Source organism: Macrobrachium nipponense, chromosome 30, assembly GCF_015104395.2.
Source record: "Macrobrachium nipponense isolate FS-2020 chromosome 30, ASM1510439v2, whole genome shotgun sequence".
Lineage (NCBI taxonomy): Eukaryota > Metazoa > Arthropoda > Malacostraca > Decapoda > Palaemonidae > Macrobrachium > Macrobrachium nipponense.
This window is the reverse complement of record NC_087218.1, coordinates 31,334,650-31,347,149: the sequence shown is the minus strand read 5'-3', so window position 1 is coordinate 31,347,149 and position 12,500 is coordinate 31,334,650. Positions and strand designations below refer to the sequence as shown.

The 12,500-nt window shown below is 38.1% G+C and overlaps 1 protein-coding gene across 2 annotated transcripts in view; it reads right to left on the bottom strand.

Annotated features, from left to right (window-relative positions):
• Positions 1–12,500, bottom strand: part of LOC135202402 (RNA polymerase II subunit A C-terminal domain phosphatase SSU72-like) — a 244,495-nt gene that overhangs the window by 105,819 nt on the left and 126,176 nt on the right. For both annotated transcript variants that reach the window (XM_064231794.1, XM_064231795.1), the window contains exon 4: positions 10,976–11,115. In XM_064231794.1, the coding sequence (XP_064087864.1) occupies positions 10,976–11,115 (140 nt within the window). The remainder of the gene's footprint in view (positions 1–10,975; positions 11,116–12,500) is intronic.

The following is a 12,500-nucleotide window of genomic DNA, read 5'->3' as shown; positions in this document are numbered from 1 at the left end:
ATTTTCTATCTTTTACAGAGAAAAATATGTCTTATAAACCAGGAAATACAGTAACTTTAAAGTGGAATCGTTCTACCCTAACATCACCAATGGCACATACAACACTACACTGAAGTTGGTACATACTTATCCCTATAGGCCCCTTAACAGAGGTATACCAAGGATGGTACAAAAAATTCTTTGCAGCATCCCTTTGGCCCCATCTGTACTGCTTTCAACTTTCTGCTATTCAACTTACATATAGCAAATACAACTCCTTTCCCTACACTTTACCCTAATCTTCACCTCTCATTCAAGAACAAATGACAAATCTTTCAAATGGGTGCTAAGAGAGTACAGAAGTGTGACTCTTGTCTCAATAAACTAATCAATGATACTAACAATGTACTCGCTTATGAACATGTATTTATCCTAATGAAGGGGTCATTTATCATGAACATGTATTTAATAAACTAACTTTCCTGTAAAACCTATTAGCCACTAATCACAGGATGTCACAATAGAACTGTCCTAAAAACCCAATCACAATTACAGCTGGAAACCTTACAGAGAAAGTCATTATCACTTTAAATCTCCGCCTTAAATAAGATCCTATATCACTCAATATAGTACTTATACATACTTGTTGCCTACAGACTATAAAAGCTGACCTTTTCATATGACTAAATGGCTACTAATGAAGATCATAATCGTGCAGACTACTATTTCACTGCCCACCTTGTTCCATATCACTCTCTAGATTTCTGTTTATTAAACTTAAAAATGAGGGAATATACACATGTCCAGTACAATAATAACATTATGGAGGAGTTATGGGAGTTCCGTTTGACGTCTTAGAGAGAGAGAGAGAGAGAGAGAGAGAGAGAGAGAGAGAGAGAGAGAGAGAGAGAGAGAGAGAGAGAGGCATAATTGGTGGATGGTTGGTTAGCGATTGAATTGGCTGTTGCTGAGTTCTGGGTTGTCTGCTGGTGCTGTTGGAGATAAAGTTCTGTGTTTTGGAGTCAGTCTTTAGGCAGAGCCTGTGATGATCAGTAGTTTCGGCAGCTGTCTGTGTAGTGTGTTGAAGGCATTGAAAGTCTGTTGAGTTGTGTGTTATTGATTTGTTGTTTAGTTGTTGTTGAGTTTGATATTGTTTGCTTTAGAGTTGTTGTGCATGTGCTGTTGGATTTGTTGTGCTTATGAGTTCCTGTCGAGTTATATGTGAATTGCTGTGGTTGTGAGTTGTTGAGGGTTTTTGTTGGTGAGCTGTTGTGAATTCTTGGTGTTGTTAGTGGGTGTGTGTGTTGGCTTGTGTTGCTGATTTTTTTTCTGTTAGGGGTTGTTTAGTAGTGGTCTTTTGTTGTGGTTGCATTCCTTGTTTGCTTTTCTATGTTGTTGAGTAGTGGTTGTGTTCCTTGTTTGTTGTTGTGTTGTTGAGTTGTGGTGTTGTGGTCCTTGGGTGTTGGGTTGTCGGGTTGTGGTCTTTGGCTGTTGTGTTGTTGTTGAGTTGTGGTCCTTGGTTGTTGGGTTGTGGTTCTTGGTTGTTGTCTTTGTTGTTGGTGGTGTCTCAGTGACCTCGACCAGCGGACAGCACAGCATAACCCTGAGTATCTGGAGTTGGGTGAGTACATGTGTTGTGTTTTTTGTTCTGTGTGTAAGTAGGTCAATTGTCCTGTGTGTATTCCGTAGTGTAAAGAGGAAAGTGGCTGAGAGTGAGTTTGGCAGCCGAATTAGTCAAGTTTATGTGGGGGGAATTTTGCCTGCTTGTTTTTTGAGCTTGTGATCCTGCCACATTAAATTTTAGGCCCCTGAACAGGGACTGCTGGCATGGCAGCTGCAGGACGATTGGGGCATTGAGTTGTGTGATTGGTGAAGGAAAGTGAGGCTGGAAGGGTTGAAGGAGATGGAGAGGCTGAAGGAGGAGTTGTGGTTGACGAGGGAAGCTAAGGAAAGATTGGAAGTAGAGAATGAGAGGTTGAAGGCAGTGTGATGAGCTGAAGAAGAAAACGATATTTTGCTAATTAAATGAAATTTTGTATATACTTACCTGCTATAGTCCCTAACGCAATTGGCAGCTAGAAAATAAAAAATTCCTGCCCGTTTGGTAGTACGGTTGGTACTCCTGGGACCTGGGTGATACTCTTCTCCCCCCCCCCTTCTACTGGGGGTTGGTAACTTGGTAGGAACTACGGTAGCATCTTCAGATATTTATGCCTCACCTTCCAATGATAGGGGAGGAGGGTGGGCTTTAACTGGAACTACCAGGTAAAAATATACAAAACTTCATTTTATTATGAAACTATCATTTTTGTATATACAACTTACCTGGTAGTTCCACTGCTGATTCCCCACAATGAAGGGGAGAGGGTTATTGCAGTTAAAAATAAGCGCTGGACTTTATAAAGCCTTCCTAGTCCCTACCTCTTAAGTGAGCTGTCCAGATGGTGACTGCCTCTGGGGGTGATCATCATAACTTTGTATCGACGTGGTAATAGACCAGAGAACGAGCTTCTCTAATCAGATCTCTCAAAAAGAAGGAAATAGCATTTTTAGACACTGGGTGAGACAGATTTTTTATGGAACACCACAGTTTATTTGAACTGCCCCTAAGATTCTTTGTCTTAATAATACATGCATTCAAAGCTCTCACAGGGCATACGTAAATTCTGGCTCCTCAGAGTCTACCAAGTCTCTCAAACCTTTTAACATGAAAAAGGATGGCCAAGGTTTAGACAGGCGTTCGTTCTTAGCTAAGAAACCCCATTATCAAAGAGCAAGTACTAGCATCTCCCCTTGAAAAACCTACCTTTTTATCCATGGCATGAACTTCACTCACTCTTTTTGTGGTAGCCAAGGTCACTAGGAAAAGTTTTTCTCGTCAGATCTCAAAGCGATAAGTTAAGTTCTCCAGTGGCTCGAATCTAGGAGTCATCAGCCACTTCACAACTACGTCTAAGTTCCAAGAGAGCAGTTTTGGCTCTTTCGTTTTCAAAGTATCAAAGGACTTTATCAAGTCTTCCAAATCTTTATTATTACCTTCATCCAAACCTCTATGTCGGAATACTGAGCTCAGCATAGATCTGTAGCCTTTTATGGTAGGTGTCGACAATTTCCTTCCTTTTAAAAATAAAAGGACATCTGCCAATTGACTTAAAGAAGTTGTAGAAGAGGAGACATTGTTTTCTACACCAGCTTCTGAAGCTAGCCACCCATTTTGCTTGATAGACTTCGGTAGAAGATCTTCTCCAAGACATAGAGATAGCTTTTGCCAGTCGTTTTGAAAATCCCTTCTCTCGTAACAAACATTCGACAGTCGAAACGCAGTTAGAGCAAGAGCTGGTAACCCATTGTGGAGTTTGTTGCAGTGCGGTTGTCTGAGTAGATTTACTCTTTGTGGCAATAGTCTTGGATAGTCTGAGAACAGATCCAGCAAATCCAGAAACCAATCTTTTGTTGGCCAAAAGGAGGCCACTAGGATCATTCTGGAATTCTCTGATAGTCTGAACTTGACTAGTATAACTTCCTATAAAATCTTGAATGGGGGAAAGGTACACAGTTCGAGATTTGACCAGTCTACAAGAAAAGCGTCTATACTGATCATGCTTATGGGTCCGTCATTGGCGAACAATAGGTCTATCTGTGGTTGGCCCACTGTCTCCATAATTGTCTGCACACTGACAGGTTTAAAGTCCATTCTGACACGATTATCTGATCCTTTCTGCTTAGAAGATTGGCTCTGACATTGAGCTTGCCTTGAATGAATCTCGTGATAAGGGTCACTTGTTTCAACTTTGCCCATAACAGCAACTCTCTCTCAACTTTGTACAGGGAGAAAGAATGTGTCCTCCCCTGCTTCCTGATGTATGCTAAAGCAGTCATGTTATCTGCATAGACTACAACAGTCTCTCCCTTTACTTCCTCTGTGACGGATAGGAGTCCCTGATGAACAGCCTTCAGCTCTTTCCAAGTTCATATGCCATTTTTTTCTGATCCTCTTGCCAAAGTCCTGATGTCTCCTTCTCCCCCAGGACTGCTCCCCAGCCTTTGTCCGAAGCATCGGAAAAAAAAAACAAGATTCGGTTTCGACTTCTGTAACGTTGCTCCTGCACTGAGTTGTTCTTCTGAGTTCCACCATTGGAGGTCCACTTTCATCTCGTTCGTAATAGGGAATAAGGAGTAGTCCAAATCCTCCTTTCTTCTACAACTGGCTTTCAGGAAGAACTGCATCGGTCTCAATTGCAGCCTAGACTAACAAACTGTTCCACCGACAAGAGGGTTCCCAAAAGGCTCATCCAAGCTCTCGCTGAAGAGGCTTTCAAATTTAGAAACTTGTGTACTTTCTTAAGGGCTGAATCTATCCTTTGGTGAGATGGAAAAACCAGAAAACTCACTGAATCTATCATCATCCCTAAATAAGAGAATCTGTTGAATCGGAACCAGATTTGACTTTTGAACATTCACCAAAAGGCCTAATTTCTTCGTCAACATCAGCTTCTTTTGAAGGTCCTCCATGCATTTTTCTTTTGAGCTCGACTTTATCAACCAGTCGTCCAGGTAGAGGTTGATTCTTACACCTATTAGATTAAGCCACTTTGCTAGAAAAGATTATTCTGGTGAAGACTTGTGGTGCTGTTGACAGCTGGAAACAGGGCTCTGAACTGGTAAGTCTCCCCTTGCAAGTACGAGTCTTTCATGTCTAGAGATAACATCCAGTCGTGTTGGTGAATGGATGAAAGCACTGCTGTGCTGTCTCCATTTTGAATTTTGTCTTGTGAATGAAAAGATTCAGCCGATTCAAATCTAAAACTGGTCTCCAACCTCCAGAAGCTTTGGGAACTAAGAAGCTACTACTTTCTCTATGACTTTTCTCTAGAAGTTGCCTTACTTCCCCCTGAAGGGCAACAAACTTCTCTGACCCTGGCAAGTGTGCTGGAAATGGAATGGGAGAATCCGCTAAAGGTGGACTGCTTGCAAAAGGGCAAAAGGGATCTGATACCCATCCCCAAGAGGAAGTATGGTCTAAAGTTCCGCACCCATACTTTCCCAACAATTCCAAGAATCCTGCAGTCTCACTCCTACTGCATGGAGGAAAAAACCCTCACCTTCTTGATTCTCCTGTTGTGGGTTTAAAAAGTTTTGCAATAATTGCTGGTTTTCCTCTGCCTCTTGTTAAGGGGGCCGGCCGGCTAATGCCCTTTTTTAAGGACAGGACTTTGATATTCATACCACTTAATAAGGTGACTTGGGACATCTCCAAACCACATATGATTTTCGCCTCTGACCTTCGGTTTTGTGACGCCAGGGCGATTTATCCCGAAAATAACCATTTTTCAAATTCTATCTCCTCCCTTGATATTTAATATTAAGACCTGGGATTACTACCATATATAGACCTGATGTAGACCTCCAATCGAATGGAGAGTTTTTTTTCTAAAAGTCATTTTTTTGCAAGATATGAATTTTTCAATATGGTAAAAAAATAAAACCTATAAATCAGGAGAAAAAAATTTATTAAAAAAATACGAAACAAAAATTGGAAAAAAGGCTCTATTTGATTGTTCTATAATGTCTTTCTGAGTTATATACCAAATTCCAATGTTATAGCTTTAAAACTAAGTGAGAAGATAGATTTTGAAGGTCAATAAGTATAGTTTTGAGATACGGGCGTTCAAAGTTTTCCTTCGTATTTCTATAAAGACAATGTTAATAAATAATGATTATTATGAATGTATATTTCTTTTTTGTGTATTAATAAACCAAAACTATTTTATTTATCATAATTTAATCATAAATGATGATCCCTTTGCTCATATATCGCAGCCTGGGGCACTGCTTGAGGCAAGATGGGGCACTCCTTCCTACGCAATTCTCTCTCTCCCCTTCACTAACTCGGCTTATTACAGCGAATTTTCTTCTTCTGTATGTTAGCGAGATGTTTTCCTTGTATTTTCCTTTTAGGCATGATGAAATTCTTGCCAGAAACAAAGATAAACAAACGTAACTGCAAGAGAATGTCAAGAGGTGAAACTCGAAGGCGTACTCTTTTTTTACAAAGGCAATTTAATAAATCATGATTATTATGAATTTCATATTCCATTTTGGGTTTTAAAAAACCAAAACTTTGTTATTTATCATAAATGAAGATCTCTTTGCTCAAAGATCGTAGCCTTGGTGCACAGTGTGACGTGTGCTGTCAAGCAAGACGGGGGCGTTATTAAGCAACCCTCCCCTCTCTTTTCACTAACTACGCATATATTATGATATTCTGTAATAATACTTGAGCGATTTTTCTTCGTCTGTATGTTAGCAAGATGTTTTCCTTGTCTTTTCCTCATTGGCATGATGAAATTCTTGCCGAAACATACATAAACATACGTAAATGCAGGCGTATGTCAGAGGTGAAATGGAACGTGTAGACTACTCGAAGTCTGTGATCGCACTAAATCAGGATTGGACTTGGTAGCTGAGCCTGGTCTCCTTCTCGACTCGGGGAATGTCTACAGATGCCATTTCTCCCTATTTCTTTGACAATAATTATAAAAATTTACGATAATAGAGGAAATATTGCATTTTCTTGTACGGATCAATGTTTTAGGCTTATTGAGTTACGTTAACTAATTACCCTGTAACTACGAAAGTAAGAGGAATTTTGACGAAATATTTTGTATACGTACGTATTCTCAATTGCCATATGAAGCTCCATGAATTTTTTCATGACTGCATTTTTCGCCCTATACCTCCATATAAAGGGGTTCCGGCCGGCCCCCTTAAGGTCTTATATGTGCCTCTCCCTCAAAAGGGCATACGTACTTCTAAAGGCTGGGTCTGTTACCACTAATTGACAGTTCCCTGTAGGAAGAGGTCCTTAATCCTCTTACGCCAAAGGGGTATAATAAAAATTGTCTCCCGTATGCCGGGGGGGTCTTGGAGTGAGAGCGGAAGAGGAAAAAATATTTTTTTTTAAAAATCACAGCACGCTTAGTTTTCAAGATTAAGAGTTCATTTTTGGCTCCTTTTTTTGTCATTTCCTGAAATTTAGTATGCAACCATCAGAAATTAAAAAAATATCATTATCATATATAAATAATGCGATATATGATAGCGCAAAAACAAAATTTCACATATAATTGTATTCAAATTGCGCTGTGAGCAAAACGGTTAAAACTAACGAGTTAATTTTTTTTAGTTGTATTGTACAAAAATTGTGATCATTTTGGTATATAACACATTGTAAAACTATCAAAGCAACACAGAGAAATATTATCACAAAATGATGCATGAATTTGTAACGCGCGGACGTAATAAATTTTTTTTTTTTTTTTTTTAAATTCACCATAAATCTAAATATTGTTCTAGAGACTTCCAATTTGTTTCAAAATTAAGATAAATTATTGAATATTACTATACCATAAGAATTTTAGCTTACAATTGCAGTTTTTGACCATTTCGGACGAGTTAAAGTTGACCGAATGTCGAATTTTTTGTATATGTTATTTTTATATGCAAATATTTCAAAAATGAGAAAAGCTACAATTCAATTATTTTTTGTTGTATTTTACATGAAATTGTGCACATTTTCATATATGAAACTCTATGAAACGCCTAATAAGAATGGAGCAAATATTACGAGAATGTGACATAAGCATTTCGGAGATTTGCGGCGGAGAATCTGCGCGGAGGGAAGGAAATTTTTTTTTTTTTTTTAAATTCACCATATATCGAAATATTGTGCTAGAGACTTCAAATTTGTTTCAAATGAAGATAAATGACTGAATATTACTAGACTGTAAGAGTTTTAGCTTACAATTGTGTTTTTCGACTATTTCGGAAGAGTCAAAGTTGACCGAACGTGGATTTTTTCTATTTATCATGATTTATATGCAAATATTTCGAAAATGAGAAAAGCTACAACCTTCAATAATTTTTGGTTGTATTCTACATGAAATTGCGCACATTTTCATATATAAAAATTTATGTAATGGCTAATTTAAAATGGTGCATACATTTCGACAATCGCACAACAAAATTTCTGATTTTTTTCGGAAGAGTTACCGCGCGGACGTAAGGAAATTTTTTTTTTATAAATTCACCATAAATCGAAATATTCTGCTAGACTTCCAATTTGTTGCAAAATAAATGTAAATGATTGAATATTACTAGAATATAAGAGTTTTAGCTTACAATTGCGTTTTTCGACCATTTTGGTAGAGTCAAAGTTGACCGAAGGTTGAAATTTTGGCACATATCATTATTTATATGAAAATATTTCAAAACTGATAAAAGCTACAACCATGGGTTGTTTTTAGTTGTATTGTGCATGAAATTGCGCACATTTCCATATATAAAACTTTATGTAACGGCTAATTTAAAACGGTGCAAACATTACGACAATCGCGCAAAAAAATCTATCAGAAGAGTTACCGCGCGGACGTAAGGAAAAAGTTTTTTTCAGAAATTCACCATAAATTATTATATTGTGCTAGAGACGTTCAATTTGTTGCAAAATGAAGGTAAATGATTGAATATTACTAGAATATAAGAGTTTTAGCTTACAATTGCGTTTTTCGACCATTTCGGTAGAGTAAAAAGTGACCAAAGGTTGAAATTTTGGCACTTATCGTTATTTATATGAAAATATTTCAAAACTGATAAAAGCTACAATCATGAGTATTTTTTTTGTTGTATTCTACATGGAATTGTGCACATTTTCATATATAATACTCCATGTAACGGCTAATTTAAAATGGTGCAAAAATTATGTCAAAGTGACGAAATAATTTCTGAGATGTGTCACCGATACTTTTTAGTGCAATAAGAAAGAAATTCGCATAACGCCTTGATCTGTGAGCTCCCAGCATCCCCCAAGCTGCACGATTCAAAAGTTTTCGCCTGGTAGGCCTATAAGTATTTTTCCACAAATTTTTAAAAAAACTTTTCTATGTCAACGTACGATACGTCCAATCGGCACCCGACAGACAATTTATCTTGACGTATAATACGTCCAATCAGCGCAAGAGGGTTAAGGTCTCTTTGACGACTGAGCCAACAGGTCTTGTGTTGCTTTGGGCCTGGAGTAGTGAAGCAATTCCTGATGCTGTATGCTCGGGAAAAAGATGTTTCTTGTCGAAAGGGGAAAAAAATAAAGCTGATTTCTGTGTTCTGGTCACTCCCCTCATAGCAAACGCACGCCATAATTGACGCTTCGTCAAAATCCCTAGCGTAAAAATGGCAGTAAGTTGAGAGGCACCATCCCTGATCGCTCTGTCTATATAGTAAATGATATTGGAAACGTCCGCAAACTTGTCTTCAGGTAAGGAGGTGGATTTGAGCTTTCTGCCTAACGCCCCAATTGTCCAATCAAGGAAACCCACTAGTATTTCCAAGTTTAAGCCAAGCTTCAATATTCTTTAAAGCCTTCTTAGCCAAGATAGACAAAACTAATTTTGGCAATTTTGACGACTCTCCATGGTTGTCCCTATTCCAAGATGATTTCGGAGAGGCAGGCTCCCTCAGAGCAAACGATTCTGGGCAATTTGCTACGAAGAAGCGAAGTTGTTTATATGCTGTATTTGAAGAGCTCTTGTCTGCATTATCCTCTTCTGCGTCTTGAGTCTCACTGTTCATCTTCTGATGATACCAGAGACAAATCTTATATTCCCAAAGTAGGATCGCCAGCTCCTTGAGGTTGTACCAAACCTAAAATACGATCCAACTTCTATGAAATGGTTGTCAATTCTGGGTTAATGCGCTTCTTAGAAGGAGGGCGCTCAGGCGCCCCATGGACGTCATGAATCAGGCACCTGCGGGGCCCAAAAGAGCTGTCTGTCACTGGGTGACCAGCGGGAGTTGACCAGTTACCTGATGTTGAGCGCTTATTGGACACTACTTGTTCTGGTAATCGAAAATCCACCAATTTCCAGGAAGAAGACGATTCATGAAAAGGAAAATCTCCTTTAGATTTCACAGAAACAATATCACTCTTGTTCGACATTAGTCTGCGCTTCTTATCAAACACTACTCCTTTAGAAGTAAGAGCAGAATGCGAAAAGGGAGTCGAAACTGGGGCCCTAAAGTGCTCCGAGTCTATGCCTTCTAAGACCTTCTCTGTGCGTTCATCAAGGTCTGAAGAGGAGTCCCACCAACTACACGGAGTAGGTTCTTCCTCAAACACATACACTCTCTTCTTGGGCACATAAGAGAGTGAGGCTCCTCTTGTCCTTCTCAGTGAATGTGAAATTTGTTGTACGATAGGGGTCCAGTGACTCAAGTAGGTCCTGGTGCCAGTAAAAAACAAAGATGAGAAGTAATCCCCTGAAGTCCTTCTGGAGGGGGATTCCCCTTCCAAACAATAACCCCTCCTCATCCCTCTCCCTTCCTCTCCGCCTTCCATATGCTAACAAGTCTTCCAGAAAGGTACGAGTGATGTTAACTGTTTATTAATCCATTACATTAGTCATTTATACTTATTTCTCTTTGTTTTCTGCATGTGAAATTGTGTTAATTCTCTCTAAAATGTATTTAGTTTTACTAATTTTGGGTGTCTGGAACACATTAATTGGATTTACATTATTCCTTATGGGAATTATTATATAAGATTTCATATGTTTCAGAATTCGTGAGACGTTCTGGAAGGGATTACATACAAAAACTGAGGTTCCACTGTATCTTCCTTGTAATTGCCACAACCTCATTGAAAGTATAATCATTTGTATATATACTTAAGAAGATACTGGTGTAGTTTTTACTATTGCTACACGACAATGAGCGGAATCAAAAGCATTTCTCTGTTAAAAAACTTATTCATGTACACAAAAGAATGGATTAAACATGAAACACACACATACAATCACACTAAATAAACCTGTAAGCCCTTCCCTCAGGGACTTGCCAACAGTTTCCAGAGTAAATCCATGAGGGCAAAGAGTTGATAGGCACCATTTTGGTCATACAGAAATGGAAGCAATATTTTTCTTGCAATTTTCCAAAGCATACTTACATTCTAAAACTTGGTCGTAAACACGTTCTTCACACGTGATGATGATATCAAACTTGTCTTGGCATATCTGAAATCTTTCGGGCTCCGGCTTTATTCGTCTGTTGCGATCCAACATGTGCAATAACCCATTTTGTGTGTATCTGAAATTTTCCTTGTTAAGAACTATAAATGTATAAACTGCAAATCAGAATGAGACATTTATTTAACAAAAGCAATGAAAACATACCTTGAACATTGAATGATCTTCATAAATCATTGCCACAAACAGTGTCCAAGTTTCAATTTCCCTCGTTAATGTGAACAGAAAAAAAATAGGCCACAAAGCCCCAAAACCATGTGTGGTCATGGCATACAAATGTCATCTAGTCTCCTAAAAGGTACTTTCATTACATTTACCTAGTGAATTTACTGTATATTATTAATAAATGGATATACGATAGCCCTGGAAAAATTTAAAACTCCACCTTTTGGAACTAACTCTAACAGGAAAACATTATTGAATTTTCTTCAATATCTCCCATCATAAAACCTAAAGTTTTTATATCTACATTTAGTCTGTTCAGCAGGATTACTGAACAGATTAAATATTCAACCAATATATAGCATAGATTGTACTTAAAACTATGGAAATTTAACTAAGAATACAGCACCAGATAAAACTAAAACTGGAATTAATTATCAAAGAATTTGAAATAAATTTCAGCAAATAATTTTATTGTAATTCAAATTGTTACAATAACTTCCCAACATAAAATCACCCCAAATTCTGTCTTGAAAATAATGCTTCAACAATTATATAATGGTATTAAAATTTCATTTACCAAAGGGAAATACTATATGCAAATAGCCTACAACATACTAGATCTCTCTACAGCCTATGCCACAATTAAAAATTAGCTAAGTCCTCACCCTTTGTCTCTACCCTAGTCCTGTTACATTTTAGGTAGGAACTACAATCAATTTTTTTATACCTTAATCAGACCTTCAGTCAGCAATGACTAATTCAAGTGAAAACTTCACTAGAGAAAAATACATTCAATTCTAAATCTTTTGGACTCCCCTAACCTGACCTAGGCTTTTCATATTATCATGCCATTTGCATTCCCTTGCTTAATTATGTACACCTATGCTCAGAAAAAGTAAGTATATCTTAGTTTTAACATACCACTGAGCTGATTAACAGCTCTCCTATGGCTGGCCCGAAGGATTAGACATTTTTGCGTGTATAGGAATCAATTGGTTACCTAGCAACGGGACCTACAGCTTATTGTGGGATCCGAACCACATTATATCGAGAAATTAATTTCTATCACCAGAAATAAATTCCGCTGGTTCCGCGTTGGCAGCGCTGAGAATCGAACTTCGGACCACCGGATTAGTAGCCGAGCCGAAATCCAGTCAGCCAACGTGGAACTACCTGTGCTCAGAACCGATGCTACAAGAATGCATTGGATTTTGTTCAAAATTCACTAACTGGCAACCTAACATGCTCTATATTTATCCATTATTTCAATGCAAAAACATG